Here is a 26,696-nt window from a genome sequence, read left to right as displayed (position 1 = left end):
AGACTTTGATATGCCAGCACACGCTACTGTTGGACAAACGAGATCTTTCATAATGAAGTCCAGAGCATCAGTGAACCGGCCCTCAGCAAACGCAGGGTTAACCACGGCACTGAAGGATCTCTGGGTGCTTGAAAATGCCACAAAATTAAAATAATAAAAATGAAAAGAACCTCGATATTCCTAAAAAAATGGCTTCTTTTTCTTTACGCAAAATATAATTTATATCTGTGGATGAAATATGACTCTTCTTCAGCCAGATTCAGCTGTTTGCATTGAGGAATCCACCAGAGGAACGGATTATTACGAGGCCAGATGTAGATTCGCTGTAACTTTGCTCCGTGGATGAGAGGAACCACTCATACCGAAAGAAAAGGGGTGTGCGATGTGTGTCATCTACGATAATATAGGATATTGTTGTTTTTAACAATGTGAGCTGACATTGAGTACGCCACTCGCTTTGCACAAACCAAACACCTAACCTTGAAACCTTTTTCATTTATGGAGTCAGATGAAATAACGAGTTAATACATATGAGAAAGGAAGTAGCTGCCGTTGACAGCCGGAAGCCCTGCCATATTAGGAGGGACCTGCCATTTCGTGGCAGCCAATCAGTATCGTCCAACGTAGTAGCAACCAATCACATGTAACTTATTTATACTAGGGTGTTGTGGGTGGTTGCTAGGCAGTTGCTAAGGTGTTCTGGGTGGTTGCTATGGCGTTGCTAGGGCTTTCTGGGTGGTTGCTAGGGTGTTGTGGGTGGTTGCTATGGCATTGCTAGGGTTTTCTGGGTGGTTGCTAGGCAGTTGCTAGGGTGTTCTGAGTGGTTGCTATGGCGTTGGTAGGGTTTTCTGGGTGGTTGCTAGGGTGTTCTGAGTGGTTGCTATGGCGTTGGTAGGGTTTTCTGGGTGGTTGCTAGGGTGTTCTAAGTGGTTGCTAGGGTGTTGTGGGTGGTTGCTAGGCAGTTGCTTAGGTGTTGTGGGTGGTTGCTAGGGTATTTTGGGTGGTTACTAGAGCGTTTCTAGATGGTTGCTAGGGTGTTCAGGGCGGTTGCTAAGGTATTTTTGGTGGTTGCTATGGTGCCACTAGGTGGTTGGTAGTTGTCACAGATGGTTACTATGGAGTTTTTATAGAGTTCTTAAAATCTTCAGTAACGAGTGCCTTTAGTACGGCACTAAGAGAGTGAACGGAGACGAAGCCTAGTTAGAATTACTTTTTGTCTTTTATATTTATATCATATGATGCAGTTAAGCAATGTCACATGAGCAAGTGTGCGGTTTTCCCAGATATCAGCACGACTGCAAATGTGAAATAGATTTTCATACATTTTAGCTAAAGCCACAGCAGAACCGCTTCGGGTTTCTGAGCGACACACAGCAGAGCTTCGTTACTGAACGAATCTGTTTCTTAAACAAATCAAATGAGTGCATGATTCAGTGACTCACTCATTACCTGTGACTTGCCTACTGGGGGTTTTAGTTTCCTATTTAAAGTATTTTGTTTTTAATATTTCTACATCCAAAAGTTTTTTTTTTTAAACATTAAACTCATTGCATCATTCATGCAACTGTAATTGCAGTGTAAATGAATTCACGCCACCTCTAAACGGCATTGAACAGTCGGTGTAAATACATCTAAATGCTAATAGTACATTCTGTCACTGCTGCAAACTACCAGAATATGAAGAATATGGACGTTTTCGTGAGTCAGCTGTCCATGACAGGCCTAAACCATAGACTGTATAAAAATATGGACATATTCTGTGACGTCACTTTTTGTGCTTTATGTTTCCGAAGAGCATTTTTGGGCGGAGCCGGCCGTCGCCATCTTGGCCGCGCGTCCCTCCCGGATAACCGAAAATGTGCAGCGAGGCGGATTAGCTGAGGTGACGTGACGCTAACAGACAGCAGGACAAACGTCTAGTAGAGACATCAGCGGCAATCCACCTGTCACTCAAGTGGCCACGCCCTAATTATGCAGAACTTTAAGGCTTAAACGGATGAGTTATAAAAAATAACCCCTCACAGTCGTCATGAAGAGCAACATTAGCTATATAGACCAAAACCACTGTTTGCACCAGGATGTAAACATGTTTCTTTCAGCTGTAAAGTTGGGCATTTTAACATGGGGGTCTATGGGATTGACTCTCTTCTGCAGCCGGTCTCTAGTGGCCAGTGGATGAACTGCAGGTTAAGTCACTTCAGTGTTGGATTTAAGAGAGACCGGGAGGTTACCGCTTGGCCTAAACTAGCCATTATCTAATAATAATAATTTTTTTGGTCAATATCGCACACCCCTCGATGGTCATGATTACCAGCAGCCGGCAGTTATAAACGAACGCCAGCAATAGAGACAAAAGAACAATAAGTGCAAAGGTGTCGAAGTGGATAGCTCAATAACAACATATCTGCCAACAAATACAAGATCTACTCTGTCATTCTCGCCCTGTTACGCTGTGGGAGGAAAATGATTTGCACAGAAGCTGAACATTTACAGAGATTACGTAGAGTATATGTTATAGTTTTGGTACAACGAAGCATGAAAAAGAAGCATGAACTCTTGCAGGCGGCTGAAACTATTTCACTAAAGGCACAGTATTTCCATGACTGAACCAGAGAACGGCAATGACCAGCATCTATGATTAGTTCCTATTAAAGCAGCTGAGATACATGAGATCTGTACAGGTCGCTGTCTGTGGTCAGACAGCGTCACGAGTTAAAGGAGCGGCTCTCTTCAGAAGGAACATTTCCTGATAATCTACTCTTCCCCTCGTCATCCAAGATATTCATGTCTTTCTTTCTTCAGTGGAAAAGAAATGAAGGTTTTTGAGGAAAACACTCCAGGATGTTCCTCCATATAGTGCCTTCAATGGGGTCCAACGGGTCGAAGGTCCAGATGTGAGTTTCAGTGCAGCTTCAAAGTCTCGACACGATCCAGCCGAGGAATAAGAGTCTTATCTAGACAAACCAACGGACATTTTATAACCCGTTGGACCCCATTGAAGACACTATATGAAGGAACATCCTGGAGTGTTTTCCTCAAAAACCTTCATTTCTTTTCCACTGAAGAAAGAAAGACATGAATATCTTGGATGACGAGGGGAAGAGTAGATTATCAGGAAATGTTAATTCTGAAGTGAGCTACTCCTTTAAGCCAATGAAGAGTGAGAACGAGGAGTTCGTTCTTCTCACCGTGGAGCCGTTCCAAACCCGTATGACTCTTGAAAGAAGACTATGAAGACTAGAACACGGCACACCTTTGGTAACAATGCGGTTCGCACAATGTCACAACGGTGGAAGGGAAGGTTTTCAGTCAATAAAGACTTACATCTTGACTGGAATGTAGCGCACGGACGACGACGACTACTTTTTTGGACCCATTTGCTTCCTCTGCGTGGACACACACATCGATACGGGTTTGGAACGACATGAGACTGAATACATGAGGACAGAAGTGTCCTAGTTGGGTGAATCCCTCAGGTGTGCAGAGACCGAACACACACTCTTGCTCACGTACGCCACATATCAGTTGGTTTTGTCTCGTAAACAAAACATTTCAGGACAAGAGCATCAGACTTCATCACGCGTGTGTGCTCGATTGATGATGCGATCCAGGAGTGTACAGGTGGACATCAGTGCAGGTCGAGATCTTCAGAAGATCCGGACACAAGGTTTTACATCCACTTCAGAGCATATGCTGACTTGCTTTTCTTTGGCATCATCATACAATAACAATAATAATAAAATAAAAAAAAAGCCAGAAATAAAAGAAACTCAGTGTTTCCTCTCAGATCCGCTCAACGCACTTGCCAAAGAAACACGGAGTTGTCGGTGAAACGTACAGGTTTTTAACTCTTCACATGATTGCGATCACTTCTTCTCTTTAACCCTGAGATAAACACCATGAGTTGATTCATTAGACGTCACGAATGTCACTGAACTGAAGAGCTGACTGACGGATGTTGGTTTGTGAACAGCACGTTTGCTAATGCAGGATTGATGATTGTTGGATGCTGTTTTCTAGGCACCAAGAACATCTACGGCCGCGCCACTTTCATACGAGCTTTCGGACCATTTCTGATTGCCTTCATCGTGTTAAAATGGTTAGACGTGCGGATTATTGGGGGGGGCTTACAGAAGGCACGCTTTAATGGAGAATGACAACAGTTTTTTCTGGACAAATGGACCAAAACAAGTTTGAATCTCACAAAAAGTAAGAAAAAGGTAAGACATTATATTTAGATGTAACAGGGTCACGCCGTCACAAGTGGTCCAGTGGAGGTTGCCTGACCATTTTGAATGTGATTACCTCTATGTATTGGTATTGAAAAGTGTATCATTTGGCATTACAAATTGTGTGTTACACAGACGTTTACGGAAACCTCAGCATTGACTCGAGATGTTCCTTGAAACAAAAACTGACTCTTAGAGTAAATTACAAAATACACAAACGTAAATGCAATGATCACGACCACTCCGGGTTCAACTTCACGGTCAGTTTATAATCAGAAGGATGCGAGTCTCAGTCGTAATGTTGTATTATGGGGTACCTATTGTGGATATGTAGACCATTTGGGTGTTTTGTTCGACCTGGTGGCAGAAAATAGTCTCGGCATAGTAAACATAGTGTCGGCCCAGATCCGGTCCACATCTGGGCCGTGTGAAATCCATGTGTTCCAGATGTGGGCCGACACTTAAGTTGCTGTGCCGTATTACAAAAAAATAATGGGTAGCAGTCGATGGAAGCCACAGAATAAACAATTAAAAGCTAATTGCGAGTTTATAATACTCAATATTCAGACTTTTTCCCCTCAGAACTGTGAGGTCATGTATTTTTTTCCCCTCAGAATTGTGATATAAACTCCCAATTACGAGAAAAAAGTGTGAATTGTGAGAGAACAATGTTTAAGGTTTAAATATTACCTCATGTGGTAACTGTATATGTGAATATTATGTAGATCTATTGTTTACATCAGATTCATGCTTTAATAGTAGGGTAATCGTCGCAGATTTCATCGGTCCAGTCTGTCCGTTTGTTGGCTCGCAACCATAAACTTCTTTCGTTTCACTTAAAAGCTGGTCTTCGACGACGGCTGTTCTGCCGACACAATGTGTGTGTGACGAAACTGTGACGTCTGCTCCCAAATGGTTTATCGTGCACATGCAGAACGTCAATTTAGAGGCTTTGCTTAAATATTCACAGATGCAACTCTATTGGCTGTAAAAATTAGTTTAAGATTTAGCTGGTTACAAAGCTACAGTTAGTGGAAAAGTAAAAAAAGGCCAAGCAACCAACTCTTTTGGACCACTTGAGATAGACTGACCCAACTGTGCTCAGATCTGTCCACTGGCACACACACACACACACACACACACACGTACACGCAAGGATCACGCTGAAGCGGGCCTTGCTCGTGATGCTGGTACGTCTAGACTCTGCCAAAGCGAATGGATATGACGTGTGCTACATTCCCCAACGGCTATTTGTGCTTATTTGTGTCATATTTTCTCTTGTAAATCATTTTTAAAGTAGCCACATCCTCTGAAGACACACAACATACATGTTCATTCAAAACAAACACAACCTGAACAGACGTTATAATGCCCACGTCATTGTCCCAGTTCCAGGACAGATCCTATTGCTTCCCAAAAAGGACACATCCAACAGTGTTCATTTAGACTTTTTCTTGTTCCTCGTTGTTTTGTCAAGCACAAATGGTTATGGTTGCATAAATGTAGGCGACTGGCTAATATACTCTGACAGATAAAACAGGGATAAGAACACAAGCCGTTACAGCTGAGGGTCTGGAAACGTATGCATTGAGAAACCGAGCCTCGTTCTGATGACGTGAAACAACACTAAAGCGACATCCAGGAATAATAGCTTTAGGAGGCGAGCACGCTTCGCCGCACTACTTGCTCCTTCCCAGCATGCAGTTGGGGCAAGCGTAACTTTCGCCTGGACGAACGAAATTCAGTGTCACTCTGTTCTGCGTCGGAGAAATAACCATCCGTCTCAGTGTCCGGTGCAGATGTGCTGTTCAACAGCGAAGTTTCACTCTTAGACCGTGACTTGCCTTGTCTAGGTAGACGTAGACGTAAGGCCACCTGCGAATCCGTATCCCCAGTGCCATCCCAAGACCCGTGCTCCTCGGAAATGTGGCACGAGTCCATTTTGGAAATGGCTGGTTGAAGCGGGTCTGGCCTGGCTTCGCTACGGCTGTGCCGGTGGAACGATCTCTCTCCTCGTTTGGACCACACCTTGCCTTTAACCGTGGAACCGGTCCGAGGAAGCGAGGCGGATTTTCTGCGGTTGCGTGGCACGCCTCTCGCTTTGCGTCCCAGCTGAGGAGTCTTCCAGGTGGACTTCATGGAGTGATCCATCATCAGGCTGAGCAGGTTCTCCTCGCCCTGCAGGAGGCTGGCGGACGGGTCGTCGCTCTCTCCGGAGAGAGACCACTGGCTCAGCATGTTATCTGCAGTGATGTGAACCGACTGAGCCAGCCAGCTGTCAAACAGCGAACCGTCCAGCGGGAAGGATTTGGAGAAACCTGTGGAAAAGATGTGCATTAAACAATGAGTGGATCGATCGTTCGTTTGTCTGTGTCTCAATGCACAAAATTGGTTTTTGGTGTTGTGTAGTGGTGCAACTGATCACTAAACTCACGGTTCAGATCATATTATGGTTTTTGAGTCACGGATCGGATCATTTTTTCAGACCAGGGGGGAAAAAAAAAAAAGGGGGGGGGGGAGGGGGGTTAATGCAATTTTGCTTTTCATTTATTACTTAAATCCCACTTTAAGTACTTCGATACCACTGCAAAAATCTAGCTTCTAATAATTACACTTGAAAGACAAGTGAATAGTCAAAATACAAGAACAAAATACACAAATTACAAGAAAATACAATATAATAAAGGTCTAACAGTAGTATTGAGGTACAGACATGTAATCATTAAATGTAAAATGACACTATAGTGTTCACTGTATAAATTAAATATAGATTAATCTTTGTTAAAGATGTGTTTTGTTGTTTGATTAACATTATTGACACAGCAGGAATATTAGGACCGAATGCACGGATCTAATATACTGATGCACATCCCATTTCTTTCTCACCTCACTTAAGACATAACCGACTGCATTGACGAGAATATTTGCAGAGACGGTCATTTTTATGTGTATGTGTCCAGTCTCTCTCTATGTGCGCGGCTGAACGCTCAGATAACGCCGTTCTCTTTCGCCTCTCTGGCTTGAATGTTTTAAAATCGCTTGAATGTGTAAATTGTCAAGAAAAAACACGTGCAAATGATACATTTTCACTCTTTAATGGTTAAACTTAGCAATTAATCCATGAATCACAAGCGTGTCGAACCGTGGGGCAGACGATCCGTACGGTTCGCGGATCAACTGCGATCCTAGTAGGGTGTTGAACCTGGCTCCTGGAGGACTACCATACCAGAGTCTGAGCGATTTGGGGGAAAAGATATTGAATTGCGAATTTTCTGCTAAAAAATATGTTTGTTTGCAGGACTGCACAATTTGACCAAAAGGTTGTGATTATATATCAATATTTCCGGGCTGGGCATTGACACAAATTTCACAATTTGATTTTTAACCAAAAGCCTGCATTTTGATTCGAGTTCGATTTAATATTGACTAATTGGGGCCTATCAGGTTCAGAACATGGCAAATTTCCTCAAGGAAAAAATCTCTCAAATATATATATATTTAGTGAAAGATCCTGATGAGACTGAAAATAAAAAAATGTTGAGAACATCTGCTGTATTTACTTTTGGCACAACAGCCAACACAAGTCTGAAGTAGTTTGTCTCGCCTAAGAAACATTAGAGGAGGAATTTTAAAGTCCCTCTGTGGTGAAAACCAAGTTTTTAATGTTGTTTATGTGTCTATGTGGTGTTTTTTAATGTGCTTTAAGACAAACCATGTGTAAATTCATAAGTCGACACCATTGCTGAGTATTTTCTCCTTAAAACTGCAGTGAACCAAAGACACGCTTTGAAATCGCTGGTGTTTCTGACGTCACAAACTACCTTGTAACCAATCAGATCAACGTGTGATCGTCAACCAGTGGATCTCTGAGCTGAGTGAGTGAGTGGAGGCGGGGCTCATTTGCATATTCATAGAACCACGCATACTAAATGAGGCAAGGGTGTCGAGTTACATTCAAGATATATATTTTTTAAATATGTCATTTTGGTGATCAAAGATTAGTTTTAAGGGGTAAAATGATTGACTACAGGGGAACTTTAAGAACCATAAAAATGCATTTTAAAAGCGCAACTGAATTGTACTGCTGGTCAGTGGATTGAATCGAACGGATTCATTCTGATTTGGCCATTCACATCTCCAACAGCTGCTCATCTCAGACAGCAGAAGTCTTTTTTTGGCAGATCTGTACAGACGATGAAACTGGAGGGGCTACACACTTACCCAGCTGTGTGAACAGAGAGTTGTCGTCTGATTTCCATTTGTCCTTCTTTTCTGGACTGCTCTTCCTCCTTTCTTTCACTCGGTCCCTGACTCCATTGCGATGAATCTTCTCCCCTCTTAGATTTTTCTCTATGAGGTGCAGAAAACAGAGCATGCAATACACTTAAAACGAGCAATCAATCCTCCCCGGCAGAGCTGAGAAAGTAAATTTGAAGGGTGTGTGTCTCAATCAGCTCCCGAGCTCGTGAATCAGTGTATCGTGTTCATGAATTCGGGCATTGGTAAGGACAGTAGAGGACGCTGGCTCACGACACATTGGGACAACATCCTCATTGTTTATATCTTTATGTTATTTAAAGCACAGTATGATAAATAATTTGCTTGTTACATATACATGCAACATTTCAGCCGTTAATCAATTATAAATGTTAGCTAGATTTAGGGTTGGGAATCAAATACTTGTTTTAAAATAAAAAATTTTAATCCTCTCATCGATTCCTTTGTGAGCATTTCAATATGACTTTAAACCATTCAAGTGTGAGACGACTTGTGCGCTGTTTTGCTCATAGAAAAAGTAATTTAATGTGATTTTAAACCATTCAAGCGTGAGACGCGCTGTTTTCAGTGATGCAGGCGTGTGTTACTGTATTGTGCAGCTCTTAAAGTGACAGCAGCCTAATATTCCTGCTGCCGTCTCTATAATAACACTAATCAAATAACAAAAGACAGAGATAAAACTCACTCGCTGTTCTTGACTGAATAACTTTTGTAACTACAGTACTGTGCAAAAGTCTTAAGCATGTTAATACCCTCACGCGATTCAAGTTTCGTGCTTCAGAACCTCCGCTGAGAGAACATAGTGAGCATCGATGCTCCCTGGTTTTCACAGTGCATTGTGGGACTTTTTAAGGGAGCCAACGTTTCAGTGCACTGGAAGGATTCTGCGATTGAGACGGCCCTTGAAATGGCTAACAGTGCCCTGACTAGTGAACTAGGGAGCTGATTGAGACACACCCAAATTATACACCCAGTGCTTCTGAATCTCAAACATGTCACCACACACTGTGAGCGTTTCCCTAATCTAACACGCCTGATTTAGATCATCAGCGCATTAGTGGAGACTGTAAGACCCGGGGCTGCTTGCAGAAACATGGCTATTATGTTACGACAGTGTCTAAAGTTCTAGTGTGACCCACTATCAGTTAGTCTGGGGCAGCCAGTCTTACTTTTTGGTATCAAATTAGGCTAATCTACATTTTTATGTAACCGACTTAAAAAACGGCTAAGCTATGAACAGTCTTAAAGAAAACATTATGTCTAACTCGTAAGACTAGTCTCAGCGGTTTATGCAACCGGCCCCTGAATTGAGGACAAAAGGAAGAGATGCGATCAGTGTAGTCAGGGTCACACGCACATACACATACGCCTTATGCTTACTTCCTCCCTAGGGCTGTTTGTGCATTACGATTTCTAAGGATTGTTATCGTTATACCAATGGTGGGGGGTTAAGGGAGTGCTTGGGTAATAGTAAACAACTTTTATGGTTATGACTACACCACTGCATGCGATATGTGCAGTTGTGTTCTGCAGTGTCTCCAGGACAGGTTTGAGAAGCACCGAGTTAGAAGACAACATCAGAGAACACCAGACTTTACATCAACGGTCCACAAGAGGGCGCAAGGCATAACTCAACAACAAACAGCAACCTGTTTTATAGCTCATTGCAAAAGAACAAACCTGGCTGTCAACTAGTGCATTTCATTTTAAACTTCATTTAAATTTAGTCAGTGTTCATTCCATATTAGTCAATTGTACTAAATAAAATTGCATCTAATATTAGTCTATAAACATTTTAGTTGACAAAACAAAATTTTACACCAAATATTTCATCAAACGCATATCAACATGTACAATAAAACATGTGGAAACTGTCCTGGCTGATTAATAATAATATAATGAGTACACTACTACTATACAATATTTAGTTTGTTTTATATTTCAGTTATTCATTGTCCATGTTTTAGTCCATTGTTACTGTAAGAGCTCAATCACAACGTGATTTACACATTTTGCACAACACTGCGTTCATATCTGATTAAAACATGTGAAAAGTGCTTGTAAAAAATTCATGCTTGTAAAAGAGCAATTATGTGTCACAATTCCCTATGATTTCAAGGACTCTTATTTTGCCTGCGTTCAGTTCCTGTGTTTCAGTTTCATTGTTAGTTGCCATAGTTATTCATTGTTTCATTGATTAGTCTCACCTGTTACTCATTATCTGATGTATTTAAACCCTCAGTTGTCTTCTGTTAAAGTGTTGTGCTGGTGTTTCTTTGTATCGTTCCTGATGAATTTCTGGGTTATTTAGCTTGTTTGCTGTACACCTTGTCACACAGCAGCTTTTAGACATTATTTTGTCTTTTGTTATAAGTCATAAATGACAAGGAGGCAGCCTCTCGCAATGCAAAGTCAATGGAGACGGTTGGATTGTTTCCCCCACCTCCGGTGTGGGCGTGGCCTAAATACGCTCTGTCTCTACTGGCTGAGATGGCCCGACTCGACTACATTGATTCGCTAGATACCAGCCATATTTCTTACCGGCTAATTCACATTTTAAAAATGACAATTATTTATGGAAAGTATAGTATGATCAAGTTTATTTGTCCACAGTTGTAAGACTTTAACACCTTACTGTCCTTTACTTTTCCTGTGAATGTAAGGGAATCTTTTGCTGCACTCTCTCCTTCCAATAATTACAAGAAACCTCAGTTACTCATTTATAAAAATGACTCTTTTGAACCAGCACTGACGGCTTGGGCTGTTTCTAAGCAAGACACCAGGAATATCCAGGTATTCCTAGAAGAATCCACCAGGAAAATAAACCCTGATTCATGGCACAATCAGCCACGACTGTCATGCAACGCCTCCACATCTCACTGCAGTAAATCTCTGCACCAGTTAATGATAGTTGCTCGGATGTGATGTCGTCAAGAGGCTTGGTCGGTTTACATGTGCGCCAATGATATGATTATTTGTAATAATTAGAGTGGGACTCAACAGAAACAAGATGTTTACATCATAAGCAAACCTCTTCACATCTATTTACATGCAGTTTTCCATGAATGCAATTATTATTAAGAATTATTTACATGTACTTTGATGCACAACATAAAAAGTTGATCTCAAATGCAGTCTGTGTTGTACTTAAATTGTCTTCATATTACTTTAATATATATTAATAATACAGTACCTGTTGTTTTTCATTTTTTATATTGCTTTATGTTTGTTTAATCTTGTTATATGCTGTGTTGTCTCCTAACAAGATAAGAGAAGTCTCCATCTCAAAGTTTTTAGCATCACATGATGATGTTGTAAAGCAGTAGTTTTCATATAATTAGACTTCAGACAAAGACAGATGTTTAACAGATTATTCAGGAAACTGTTTATTTTTAGCACTATTTTGTCTCCTGCTTTTACCTTTTGCGTATCTTTATGGTGTAGTTCCTAATATATGCCTACAATACCAATTGACCCTTCGCTAAGCCACGCCCGAAAACCGCCACAGGCCAATCGTGGCTTAGCAACCGTAACTAGGCGCGGGAGGTCTGGCAAGCTTTCGAGCGAGGGAAACTTGCCGAAGCGTTGTGCGTATGGATTGTGCAAATCTGATACCCGGTATCCTAAAAGTTTGGACAGGGGGGGTGGAATTTTTTCCCTTCTCGAAACCTAAAACCCAAGGGGAGAAATTCCGGGATGACAGGATTAACAAAACCACCTACGTTTGCTCCACGACGTGTGAGCGGTAGCCTGGCACGCTAAAAATATAAGCGGGAGAATGTTATCATTGCAAAGTGGTCAGGCTAATGTCCTGTGTTTATTCCACAATATTTATGGATAAGCTTTTCAAATTTCACTCATCCTTCTGTGCATGAACATAGCTGTTCCTCAATTTGTGTGTTTCCCATTTGAATGGTCAGCGTATGAGGCGGATGCTGCTTGCGCTGGGACCTACAGGCTTTAGCTTCAATTTTGATTAAATTATTCAGTAATCGGTTGCACATTATATTGTGGATTTATCCCTCGAATGCATACTGCAGTCCCTTTTGTCTTGCTCTTGCTGTCTTGTACAGGCAGAAATAAGCATGCCCTTTTGCTCTGAATGTGTGTGTGAGAAATCAGGAATGCTGAGAGAACATTGAGCTTGGTACATTTTTCCTTCAAACCAAACTTGGATCTTCAGCCGATAGTTTAAATCCCGTCCGGCTAGAGCTCTTCCCATAGTCTTTACTCATTAGGTCAGTAGATGGTCTTTTGTGGCTGTTTGAACACAAAACACGAACTCTACAACGTTTTGAGCTTGTCTACTTTCACTACCTCCAGAAAACGCATTCGACCGGATTGCTTCCGTAGTGTAAACGCTCATGTGGCTGAATGCGTTTTCAATTACCTCTGATTGGAAGTGATTGAAAGTGGACAAGCTCAAAGCGTGTTAGACCCCGTTTACACCTGTATTTAGTGTCGTCCACTTGTGATCCGATCTACCAAAACACATCTTAATACCAGCTGTAAACAGGGCCAAAAGGATGTGTTCGTAAAAACTGTTTAACTTTGGCAATTGATTTCTATAATAATCATCCTTGGACTCCAATAATTACCATTTGTGGCTGTTTTTATTTGATTTCCCCAATTTTATGTTTATTGCTTATAAAGCAACACAATCACAGATCTGGTAACAGGGTTGGAAAAAATGGCAAACCTCGTAGACAAAGCATAGAAAATAAAACTGATCAAATGTTTAGTTTGAGCTAGGGCTGGGCAATATATGATATTTTTCACAATTTTTGTTTCCATATTGATCGATAGTAATATTTATCATGATGTATAATTTTTTTATGCTGCCAGCTTGAAAAGTATCCTGACAATGACTGAAGCCTGGAGATATCATTAATTACATTTTAGAATATAGTTTATTAACATAAATAGACTTTACCTGTGCAAACATGCTTTTCTGCCTTAAAGCTGCAGTCCGTAACTTTTGGCGCTCTAGCGGTTAATAAGCATAATTGCATGCGTCTTGCGGAAGAACACTGTAGCCGGAGCTAATTCTGTGTGTTTATGTCTATGGCGAATCACACAGGTGTGTGTGGATGCCTGTGGATTCATAAAGCACTCGCGCTTATCATATACATTTTAAACACAAAAAAAGTTACGGACTGCAGCTTTAAAATAATTGAAGTTCGGTTCCCTTAAACTTATTAAAATAGTGGCAGCAACAGTGACATCTCAAATATTTGAAGAGGTATAACCTATTAGAGCTGCACGATCCTGGATATATTGAGAATCACAATCTCCCACAATTCTGAAATGACAACTAAACAAAATAACACGTAATTTCCTGGAGGTTTGATAAAATGTTGCTGCAGTCTACTTAAAAAAAAAAAAATTACATTATTTTTTAATTAATTAAATTAATGGTTCAATGACTCACTCATAAAGACACTCGTTTAATTACTGGATGACACTGCATTTTTGAACAGATCTCTTGAGTGAATGATTCATTGACAAATACATATTTAACAGTCACTTGTCGCCACCTACTGGTGTAACGACACAAACTTTATTTGAAGCATCAAGTTGCTTTTAAAGGTGATTTACTCTATTTTGATCGCTAGCGTAGACATCAGTGTGCATATACAGCAGAACTGAAAACTTGTATGCCATTACTTACACACTAAATAACTTCCAAACTAACTCCGGTTGTCAGTTCAATTTCAGTTTAGTCCTTAATCCTGTTCTGTACACACACAGTTCAGTAATTTTAAGAAGTGACCACCACATTTTACATCCGAATGAAAAATGCAGGTAGTCACAATCGCATTTACAAAAATCCTACGCAGTGTGTACAGAACCAAACTGATCAACTAGTTGTAAATGAGGTATTTCAACCTGCATCAGAGATGTTTCTCTCTTCTGTATGTGCGGTGCAAGAGTATCACGGGGGAAGAACTACGAGCCTTGACTTGTGTTGCCAGATCTTGCTAGAAAAAGCCAACAAAAAGCTCATAAAAAAGCTAAATAAATCAAAATGCTTTGATGAAAATAAAACCAAAATATCATGACCCGCACCTCCTCATGAGCTTTATGAGCCAAGCTTAAACAAGCCCAAAAACGCTTATAATAAGAGGACATGGCAACACTGATGTATGTATGTAAAAGTTTGTAGTTTTGAGAAAACAATGTTCATGCATGGTTTGTTAAAAACCAATTAAGTCACTGAAATAAGGCCATAAAATACATAAGCCCCTTTCACACAGAGATTCCGGAACATACACGGATAATGTGTCCCGGGATTCACACTGCCAGTGATTTTCCGGACTCTGTGAGTGCGTTCACACACATCCCGTAAAAACACGTGACGTCAGGATGTCATCGCGATGGCACGTGCGCTAGGGCTGTCAAAATGGCTGAAAAGCTAAATTCGAATTTCTTTCTAAAATATTAGCAAAATTTCAATTACATTAGAATTCTAAAGGCAATACTTAACATTAGATTAAAAGAGTACTGTATTGTCTCCTATGCCCACAAGAGGGCCCAAGCGAGCGCAATAAACAAATATAAGCCAAATCAAGCATCGCATCTGTTACTGAAATGAAATGACACTCACTTTTCAAACAATTGTTCTTAAGTAAAATATAATACAATAGTGCATAAAACTGTACGAGCATCAGTAACCTGAGAGAACACACTTCAACAGACGCTACTGAACTACATGAAACACTCACTTCTACTCACTACATCTACATATTGTTCGTCAAAAACACCAGACGCTCATCTTGATCTGCAGCGAGTGCTGAGCGCTTTCTGTTGACGATGTTTCCAGCTGATGAAAACACACGCTCAGCTCTGACCGGTGCCAGGTGTGGTCAAGTATGTCTTTGCCAGCTGCACAATATGTGCACACATACCGCACGATTTTTGCCACCAACCGAGAGGGGTTTCGTCAGTACCCCTTTTCCCACCATTTATCAAATAAACAACACAACCGCACCGCGCTGTATAAGCTAACAGAAAACCCCCCGCGTCAGTGACGGCATCATCATGTCTCGCGCACCTCTTGACACACTAAAAATTCGAATGCACGGTTTTTGCATTCGAATGTGTTTTTTTTATTCATTAATTCGACGAAAATTCGAAATTCGAATTATTTTTTTGACAGCCCTAACGTGTGTCATCACTGGGACACGCCCCTTACGCCATCGGTCCTGGCTTATGTTCACACAGGGCGCGTTCCGGGACTGATCCCGGCAATGTTACAAGGTCCCCATCCCGGCATCAATCCCGGGACGTGTTTGCGTTCCCACAGAAGGCACTCTAGCAATTTTACGGCATTTTCCCGGGATCAACGCGCTGTGTGAAAGGGGCTATACTGAGCAAGACTTTTGAGAGCTGGATCTTGTAGCCTAGAGATTTAACAATATTTTGATTAAAATTTTGTAAGACAATTTTTGTGTTGCGAGGGAGTGTCGATGGCCATGAATCGATGTGATTCACAACTGGGAAGACAAAAACCCTCCCCCTAATGGTCCAATCAAGGTAAATGTGACCGTGAGGAACCAAAGAAAGAAGGTGAGAAGATTAAAAGAATGGGTTTTTTTTCCCTTGTTTGTAGTTTATTTCAACACAACATAATCAATACACAATGAAGGTCAAAGACACATTATTTAACACACTAATCTAAACATAGACGTATGAACTGTCAAACACCTCTCCTGGAAACAGTTCCTGTTTGACTGAGGATATAAGTTAACCATACCTGGTATTTCCAACGTGTCTGCTGCTTCTTTCGCACGGAAGAAAAAAACTGCCCCACCATCAGTAGTCAGTGATTCACCATGTTCATATAAAATACTAGTTCAATTTAGCTGAAAAACTTGGTACATGATGGTGCTGATGTTGGTACAGCGCTGTCATAGAAAAACAATCGGAAGAGACTCGTGTGAAAGTCTGAGTCCGCAGGACTCATCAGTAGTGTCTATCTCGTCCCTGTATTAAAAAAAAAAGAAAAAGAAAGAAAAGGCGTGTGAGCATGCTGATATTAGGAGAAACTATATTACTGCATTAGTAATCACTATTAATTTTACCCATTCATAACAAAAACATGATTTTTGTAGTCATAGAGGCACGCATGCTTTGTATTTATTATCATACATACAGTACAAGTCATTTTATATTTTAGAAATTCAATATATTCAATATATATTCAAGTTTGATATTTGCAAACAGTATTTCACAGAAAACACTAGTCTAAACATTCATCATATTACAGTGTAAACAAATTAATTTTATATCGTATTATGTTTTTAATTGTAGAGCAAAAATCCCGCTTTGTAGGTCATTAGATGCAATGAAAGGTTGCTTATGTTTTATATTTCAAAGTTTCACTCGATTTCACACTTTTCAATCTGGCGATATAATAAGAAGGAAAAGGGAAATACCCAAATAGTAAAATGTGTAAAGGTTTATGTAAAAATAACACGCTAACTAATGTGAAAATGAATCACTTACTCGTCAGAAAAGATATCCTCCGCTGAATCAAGCCGCGCGTCGCATCGCACTCTTCTTCTTCTGAGGTAAATTCGAGGCTTATTCCTCACAGCGCGTCTTCTTCCAAACTCGGTGAAAAGCAGAGGAAATCTGATGAAGCTTGATGCTTTGTTTACTGAGGTGACGGGGCGTTTACAGGCTCGCGTGGGCAATCACCGCATGAACGAGGTGTGCTGCGAGTGGGCGTGGCCACATTAATAATAATGAGCACAGACTTGAGAAACTGCATCTCTAGTTGGGTTCATACGGATTACATGAACTGATAATATTTGTCGTCGATTTGACTTCATTTAAAAGTAGATGTTTCAAGCATTTCTCGTGTCTGTATTCGCTGAGTTTCGGTTCATATTTGTGATGCATTTCAGAAAGAAGATCATGGAGACTGAGACAGCAGGAAGCGCACCCTGTTTATTTCTTTATTTTAAAAAAAAAGCATAACGTTTTGTTGTTATTGTGATTGTACACAAATAAAAATAGACCCTTTACAGTTTCGAATGATCTTATCTGTATGACCAGAAATTATTTGAAGTTCTTTCCGCTGGTATTAGGAAAAAATGCAAGTGATCACGTCAGTGCCTATGTAAACAGTACTCAACTCCATCTCCGAAACTGGCCATCTTCAAGCGACTGAGAGATAAATTTGCACTTTCCCACTTTGCTCGAATTTGCCCCGCTCTCGTCTCCCAGGCGACTCATCTCTGGTGAGGTGCACACTGTGACATACTACATGATAAAAAGACATGTGTAATACAGTCAAGTTGCAAACTGGGTACTACCCAAGACTTGGTGCTACACAGCCTAAGGCTGTCATATCTGATCTGTGTCACATGGGAGGAAAACAATTAATTCGGAATTGGGTCACTTGAGCCATGCAGTGTAAATGCGGCCTAAAAGCATATATTTTTAATGGCGTTAAAATCATGGGATTCTAATTCGAGACTTTCAAGATTTTTAATTTGTAATGCCCCGTGGGAACCCTGGCAAAACGTAAACTTTGTAAACCGGTCACTATGCTACACATGTGACGCATTCTCGTACTCTGTGTTGTACCTTTTCTGGTGATGGAAAATGTTTGTTGTGTTTCCCAACCGTCCGTCGGCATTTTTGTTTGCAGAGCGTCTGGGCCGGATCACACAGAACGCGTTTTTGCATTCCTCTGCGCTACTTTTCCACTGGTTTTCTATGTAAACGTGCTAGATGGATGTGTTTCGCGTCTTTCGCAGCATCGCATGCATGACACGGCATTTTAAAAACACGTTAAAAGAAGTTCAAAAAAACACATTTTTAAGAGCTTGTTCGAATGATCATCTCGTGTTTCCGCAAAATCACGTTGTGTAATGCATTCTTACCTTTTTTTTTTTTCAACAATTTCCTCAGCTTTGAAAGCAAGTTTGTTTCCCTCGTCGGCTCTTTGGAGAATGACTGGATGTTGTCACATTTATTTCTAATGTGTGATAGACTGGTAGGTTAATCTATTTAGAGTAAAAATGCCCAGAGCTTATCATCGTTATCAACATAAATTATCGCAAACTCGATATCGTTATATCGTTTATCGCCCAGCCGTAGTTTGAGCACCTTCTTTCACTGACCATTTGTATAAAAAGGAAAAATAATACATTTTTGAAGGGTCACTTTGAACCCTATTTTAGCCGTAAATGAACTTGACCCCCAAACACTGCTTAAAGCTCTCATAATCTTCTCGTTTCCAGCTTAGATATTGTGCTATCAATTGAAACCGATAGATCAAAATATTAAAAGAAAAACATAAGAGATTGTTGTGAAGAGTTTCCATACCTCCAACCAGGTCCTTCTCTAAGAGCTGAATCTGCAAGGAAAAGATCTTCTCCTGCAGGTTGCATAAAGAGTGTTTGATCCTCTCTCTGCGTGTGACCATGTAGCACAAGTTTCTGACCTGAAAGAAAACACACCAGTCACTGAAATAGCTATGGTTAGGAGTTAGCATGTTTCTGTAAAACATGATGTAAAACCTTCATTATTCATAGCATAGGTGGGAAAGTCCTCTGAGAAAGTAAGTGTTGCCATCACGGTTCTGCCAGTGTATTTAACTCATTAAACTAATCAGTGACTAACCTTCATAATCAATAATATGTTCATTTGCTGAGCACCTTTACTGGTGAAAAGAGTTGGGCATCTTTGGTACTGGAGGGCCACAGTTTAGCTCAACCATAATCAAACACACCTGAACAAGCTAATCAAGGTCTTCAGGATTACTAGAAAGCAACAGGTATGGGAGTTTTTAATCAGAGTTGAAGCTGAACAGTCTTGTTAAACATTGACCCCGACAAAGAGGTTTTCATGATGACGATACAGTATGAGTTAGCTAGTGAATATTCCTGCAAACACAGTAACGTCATTCCATGTCAAATCAAACAAATTTCAGAAACATCCCTGGCTCAAATTCTTTAATTTGTTAATATTCTTCCTGAAGAAAGGAATATCTCTCTGCTTAATGTAATCCGTATGAAATGTGCACTTCTCTCTATAGGCGCGTTCACTACTGCGAAGATGGCGAGTCAGCATCGTCAACTTCATCTTTGCAGCCGACACTGACACAGAAAACACTAGCTTATTAAAGGGGTCATCGGATGCCCATTTTCCACAAGTTGGGATGATTCTTTAGGGTGTTCATGTAAAGTTTATAATATACTTTGGTTAAAATTCCTCAATACCTCCTGAAAAACAGCTCTGTTTACAGCGACCCGTTTCGGTGCATGTCTCTCTAAATGATAATGAGCAACTGCTCAACCCACCCCTCTCTTCCATGGGGGGTGTCGAATGCCTGAGGGCAGAAATATGTTAATACGGGACAGTCCGTCAGCGGTCGTGGGCGGAGCATGAGCATTATGACATCACCAAACGGCCTGATTATTGAGAGTGTTTAGACTTTTTGAGAATTGAGATTTTTTTTCATTGTATGGTGGTTGTGTCCACACACTGCAAAGACACATTTATATGCAAACACCATATAAAAGTGAATTTTGCATCCGATGACCCCTTTAATAAACAATTAAAATGAATTTAATTAGTGCTGCACGATTAATCGTATCGCAATCGCGATGTCAAGCCTACGTGATTATATGACGCAAAATGGTGCGATTTTATATTAAACAAACAAAGTAGCGCTGTTAACGCAATTAACGCAGCATCTGTTAATTTTTGGCATTCTTTGGCTAGTGTTACATGATCCCGCTCTTATTCATGCAAATGCTTTTAAACCATTCATGCGCGATAAGACAAGAAAGAACGCGCTGTCAGTGAATGTCCTCCTGACACAAACACACACGACCCACAGATAGACGCGCGGCAGTATCAAGTTCTCTTTCGCGGTAGAACGAACAACACACATGTATGCCAAAATGAACGCGCTGCCTATGAATGTCCTGACTAGAGTTCTCAACGGGCCTGAAAATTACAACCCGACCCGACCCGGCCCGTGGCTTTTAAAGCCCGGACCCGATGTAACCCGACACATAAACATGAATTATCTGCCTGAACCCGGCCCGCGGCCCGACGCCGCGTCGGATTTTTTTTTTTTCTCTCATACACGTATTATCATGACCAGCAGATGGGAATTCAAATCAACCTTTAATGTTCACGCCTTTTAACAATACAAACAACTGAAACAATAAACTTTAAATATATAAATAGGCTGTAGTAGTGACGGTGAATTCACCTGCGGCAAGTTTACTTCTCACCAACTCCATCTTCTTCTCCAGGCTATAAAGGTTCGCAGCCGCGCACGCAGCGGCGTCAGGTCTGCCCCCGCCCCTGTCCATGATGCACGTTACACAGCAGCCAGACTTTCTTTACGGTGAACAGCAGCGATGATTAATAAATGTTTTTTACTGAGCGGAAAAGATTAAGCCCGAGGTCCGACCCGACCCGAGTCATTTGATTATATTTTCGACCCGAACCCGCGGGTCCCGTCGGGTTTGTCGGGCCGACCCGACCCGTTGAGAACTCTAGTCCTGACTGTGACACACAGAAAGACTCGCGCTAATATCGTGCGTGTGCACAAAACAGCCCAGAATACAGTTCTCTTTCGAGCTTGAACGAACAATAACACACACAATTATGCCAAAATGTCTTTTTGTTGAGTATCTTCATAACATAAGAGCAGTCTTATGATGAACGTGAAGAGTTGTGACTCGTGAGAGAATGAGGCGCGTGTGAGATCCGCGTCTCTGACAGCAGCGGCTGCTCTTAAAGGGACAGTACACAGTAGCCACTAATTATATCTGTCGCTAAAGTTAATCAAAGAACAAAGGGAACAGAGAAAAACACTCACTGCTCTTGACTAAAGAACTTTTTTCTTTAGGCAGATTATCACTAATCTGTGTGTGCATTTATTTTCCTTGAGAACCAAGCAAGTCGACTCATGAAACCATTTGTTTATTATATCGCAATCGCAATATTGACTTCTATTATCGCAATATGACATTTTCCCCAAATCGTGCAGCCCTATATTTAATATATTTGACACATTCATAATCATTACTTTTGCCGGTTCTTTGTGACAGCTGTTATTGGCAGCGTCACCCTCTGGTTACATGAATGCGAAAACAATGGGATTTTTTTTTTTGGACAATAATCGCACAACCTATTCGATATTCTATAATTAAATCAAATAATCGAATATTCGAAAATCCTGACTCATCCCTAAATAATGCCTGAATAATAATGTTCAGGAAACCTGTTTGAAACGATCATTATAGATTACTGAGAGATGCTACACTCACCCTCTCCAGATCCTGACGCAAGTGAGTGAAGAGCTTGAGTCGCCGATACAGAACGTCCTGCTCCTGCTGGGCCAGATTGTCCACCTCGTCCCTCTTGAGGACCACCAGCGGCTGGTTTAAGTTGGCCTTTCGTCGCAGTTTCCAGTACTGGAAGAGGAAGTCCACGTGAGCATCTGGCAGCGAAAGGCTTTCCGCAACATCCTTGGGATCCACTAATCTGTAGAACTCATCTTCAAGCTCTTGCAGCTTCTGCTTGCGATGGCTGGCTTTCTCCCGTTCGGCTTGTTCCTGCTTCAGACGGTCCGAAAGCATCCCGGGAAGATCCAGGCGCGGTTCTGCACTCACGCCGTTGTTCGAGCACGAGCTGTGCTCCAGACAGAAAGATTTGAAGCGCACCTCGTCGTTCTCTGCCAGAGTGGTGCGCATCTCTAGTCCATTGTCAAACGCACAGGTCACATGGAAGGCCACGGCGCAGGATGGCATGGAGCACTGTGGACACAGAACGGCATGTGTTTCACCTCAAAAACGCTTCACATTCTGTCATCATTTACTCACCCTCGTGTCCTTCCAAAACAGGAAGGCAAAAAGAAAGGTTCAAGGACCAAATATCATTACAATACAACTTGCTACACTGCGGTACTCCCTAATTCTTCTGAAGTTGAGTGACCAGATTTCAGCCATTATTCGTGAAAATGTTAAAAAAAGTTTATGAATCAGACTGATCTGATTCTGGGTTAAGAAATGGGACACCACTACTACATCATTACATGTCATCGCTAGCTCCTACGTCAAAGGAGATGCACTGATGGCTATCACAAGAACATGACTGTAAAAATGAACACAAGATTGAATGTCACAATTTCAAAAACACGGTTTGAAATCGCTGGTGTTTCTGACGTCACAAACGACCTTGTAACCAATCAGATCAACGTGTGATTGTCAACCAGTGGATCTCTGAGCTGAGTGAGTGAGTGGAGGCGGGACTCATTTACATATTCATAGAACCACGTATACTAAATAAGGCAAGGGTGTCGAGTTACAAGATATTTAAAAGCAAAAAATAAAAATAAAAAAGAAGTTTGATAATTTTGGTGATCAAAAATGAGTTTTAAGGGATACAATTATTGACTTTAAGATATTACAAACATTAACATGATTTTCTGTAAGGCTGCTTTGAAATAGCCTAATGTGTATTCTGAAAAGCGCTATAGAAATAAATTTGACTGGACTTTATGAAGTAGCCAATCCTCCCTTAGTTCTTTAAAAGCATTAAAGCAGGTGAAAGCTTCTTCTGCCTCGCCTCTCACCTGTATACATGTGCCTGTGTGTTCCCGGCACAGGCTACAGTACAAGGCCCATCGACTGGCTGGGATGTGTGATACTTTTGTAATGGGCTCCATCTTCTCAGGGCAGCCGATGCTCACCTGTGTGGACATGGAAACAAGTCAGAAAACAAGTAGTAATCATATTACGCATATCATGCATCAGCATAAATGTCATGAATAACATGCACTCTGTATAACTCATTACTCCTGTTGTCTGCTCGTGAGCTCCCCCTATTGCTCTAGCTGATCACATAATTTCATGGAAAATTTATAGAAATGCTCACTCTTTCTAAAGAAATGTGACATAAACATGATATTTTAGCAAAAAAAATGTTTTTAATGTGTAAGCCTTTGGACTAAAAAGCCTTAATGGAGATGTTTTGAGCATTCCTGTGATCACACATAAATGGATGCAGATGCAACTGAAAAGGTATGTGAAATGGTAAATACCAGTTTGATTCAGCATGACTGATGTGCATTTCTGAGAAAATTAATAAATTACTGTCACTGTAAAAAACATTTATTGCAAAACATTGGTCAATTATCGATGCTGGAATCCAAGTCGACACCATTGCTGAGTATTCTCTCCTTTGAACCAAAGACAGTCTCAAAAACACGGTGTGAAATCACTGGTGTTTCTGACGTCACAAAATTTCACAAAACCCAATCAAATTTTTCACAAAAACCAATCAGATCAACGTGTGATCGTCAACGAGTGGATCTCTGAGCTGAGTGAGGGAGTGGAGGCGGGGCTCATTTGCATATTCATAGAACCACACATACTAAACAAATTACTAAGTAAAAACCAAACGTTCGATTCTGTCATGCTCATTTTGCGATCTAGCTAGTTTTCAGTCAGCTGGTGAAATGGTTGTGTGACGTTGTTCTATGGAGGCGTGTTAAGGCGGGTTTTAGGGTGCTAAACAGGTAGGTAGTACCTACTGACCCGACAGTGGGAAAACGGCTAGTGTAGACAAAAACAGAGCTACCTAGTACACTAGAACAGTGGTTCTCAATCCTGGTCCTGGGGACCCACAGCTCTGCACAGTTTGTATGTCTCCCTCATTTAACACACCTGATTCAGATCATCATCTCGTTAGGAAAGAGCTCTAATGAACTGAACTGGGTGTGTCAGATAAAGGAGACATATAAAATGTGCAGAGCTGTGGGTCCCCAGGACCAGGATTGAGAACCACTGCACTAGAACACAATTTAATTTTGATGCAAGAGGACAAACGATCTACAGCAGAATCTACAGCACAATGAGCATGAGAGAAAGCATCTCTATGGTGCGACACTTTCATGTTAGATTGAAGTTCAAATCTTTAAAAATTAGGGTTGTGAATCGAAAATCTATTTCAATTCTGGAATCGAATCCTTGAGGTCAGGAATCAGATTAAAATTCTTATTGATTCCTCTGTGAGCATTTCAATATGACTTTAAACCATTCAAGCGAGAGAAGACTCGTGTTTTCTGTGCAGAGCACACATCCAAAACGTGCGTACAGAAAAAGTGATTTTAAACCATTCAAGCTTTTTCAGAGCTGCAGGCGCATGTGTATCAGTATATTGGATCCGTGCAGCTCTTAAAGTGAAAGCAGCCTAACTGTGCGTTCAGACCAAACGCGAATAGCGCGTCAAATTCGCGTCTACCGCGTCTAGTTGGACGCTTGAACATTTTGAATCCATTCGCGCGTCCAGAGCGAAATTGACGCACGTAAAAAGCAAAAGTTTGAAGCGAAATTGACGCACGTTTGAGGCGAAATCCGCTTGTCTGTTTGCAAGATAGCAGATGTTGATCGAGCATTCATCGAGAGAGTTACCGCATCCGAGTTACCGCTCTATCCCAGCTGCAGAGCGCCTGTCCATCTGTCTTCGGTTAGAAAATGTATATGAAATTTTAAATACAGTATATTAAATATTGAAAAACTATCAGTGTTTTTCAAACTGTGGTACGGATACGACTGTTGGTGCTCTTTCTGATACTCACTAGTATATACTCACTTTCTAGTGATACTCAGTTAACTGCTATATTGAATATTATATTCTGCTATATTGCTATTGCTATACTCCATTTTGAATGAGTGACTCCCGTCACTTCACCACGTGACAGCAGCAAGCAGGCTCCTGATTGGTTAACGCGGCGTGAACAGACGGCAAAGTTCAGACTTTTCAACTCGGGCATCAGACCCGAATTCGCCTCAAACGCGTGAATGCACAAAAAGCACCAAATAAAATCATTTGCGTGTAACGAGCGTATCGCGCCAGACGCTCTATTCGCGCGAATGAGGCGAATTCACGTCCGCCGCGCTAAACGCCTCATTCGCGCCGCAGGACCTCCAGGCGCGCGTAAACAAGTCTTTAAATTGACTTAACATTGAAATCACTCGCGCCAGACGCTCTATTCGTGTTTGGTGTGAACGCAGCCTAATATTCCTGCTGCCGTCTCTATAATAACACTAATCAAACAACAAAAGAAAGTAAATGAATTTCTCGTTTCATTTCTCGAAACTCGTTCTTCAATGAATAACTTTTGTAACTATATTTGTAATGTATTTTATTTATAAAGTGCAGTGTTATTTTACATTTGATTAGTTTCTGTACCTGAATATCTGAAAATTATAAAACACTTTATTTCAATCGTATCTTTGTTCAGTTTTATCCATTTGCTGCGATGGCAAATTTTTTAAGTGTTTACTTGTCTTTAATAATGCTTGAAATGTATATTAGTTAGGCTAGTTGTTTTTCTATGGTGTTTTTAAACCACAGGCAAGCGTTCCCTGTGTAAGTGTTCTTTAGCCTGTTGATCTTTGTTCATGAAATTCAGCTACAATTAAATGGTTTGCAAATAAGACTAAATGTGAATGATATCTAAGGTTTAACCTTACGTCTAACCTTAGCGGAATCGAAAATACGAATCGATAAAATTAAAACGATACCCGACCCTACTATCAAGGAATTAAGCTTTGCATTGTAACACTACAGTATTTCCCCCAATCCTCTCAAACGTGTTACAGATGAAATTAGCAGGAATGGGGAATATAATCAAATTCACTGCGTCTGAAAGACGTGGAAACTCATGTGTTCATTCATCAGCCGCCGCACAGCAGTTTCAATGAGCCTTTTCACTCACTTTTGTGGCTTTCTACATCGCTCATCATTCGGCTATTGTTACTGCCTCGCTCTTCAATTTCTGTACATTTCACTGGAACACCCATTTTGGCCAGGCTTTTCAAAAATCCCTCTTTGAGTCCTTATCTTCTTGTCAAACCTTCTTTTGTCCTCCTCTGGATATTCAGAAGCCTTTTGCATGTAAAATAGAGCGCTAAATCTGTTACGCCTTTACAGAAACATCTTGCCCCCAACCTGACCAAACAATTTCCAGCTCAAAAGCTTTCCTTTCAATCACATGACAAGACAAAGAGGAAATATTTCAATTAGACTTCATCCATTATTGCGTGTGCTAATCACAATTCTCCTTTGTCGTCTTCCAGATGAATACGTGTGCACATGTTTTGTAGCACTTGACAAGAGTGAGCTGATTGTGAAAGGTGACAT

The 26,696-nt window shown here is 40.9% G+C and overlaps 1 protein-coding gene and 1 long non-coding RNA gene across 3 annotated transcripts in view; one reads left to right on the top strand and one right to left on the bottom strand.

The window, feature by feature from the left end:
• Positions 1 to 26,696, top strand: part of LOC311276886 — a 374,569-nt gene that overhangs the window by 171,625 nt on the left and 176,248 nt on the right. The window lies entirely within an intron of this gene.
• The window catches only part of jade2 (jade family PHD finger 2), a 49,515-nt gene continuing 28,487 nt past the window's right edge, over positions 5,669 to 26,696 (bottom strand). For both annotated transcript variants that reach the window (XM_084386868.1, XM_084386867.1), the window contains exons 8-12: positions 23,122 to 23,238; positions 21,815 to 22,303; positions 18,849 to 18,966; positions 8,451 to 8,579; positions 5,669 to 6,547 (exon numbers count right to left, since the gene is read on the bottom strand). In XM_084386868.1, the coding sequence (XP_084242994.1) occupies positions 5,883 to 6,547; positions 8,451 to 8,579; positions 18,849 to 18,966; positions 21,815 to 22,303; positions 23,122 to 23,238 (1,518 nt within the window). In that variant the 3' untranslated portion in view covers positions 5,669 to 5,882. The remainder of the gene's footprint in view (positions 6,548 to 8,450; positions 8,580 to 18,848; positions 18,967 to 21,814; positions 22,304 to 23,121; positions 23,239 to 26,696) is intronic.

The sequence above is a fragment of the Rutilus rutilus genome (assembly GCF_951802725.1).
Source record: "Rutilus rutilus genome assembly, chromosome: 18".
Classification (NCBI taxonomy): Eukaryota; Metazoa; Chordata; class Actinopteri; order Cypriniformes; family Leuciscidae; genus Rutilus; species Rutilus rutilus.
Note: the sequence above shows the minus strand (reverse complement) of the source record. Positions and strands in the feature narration are given on the sequence as shown.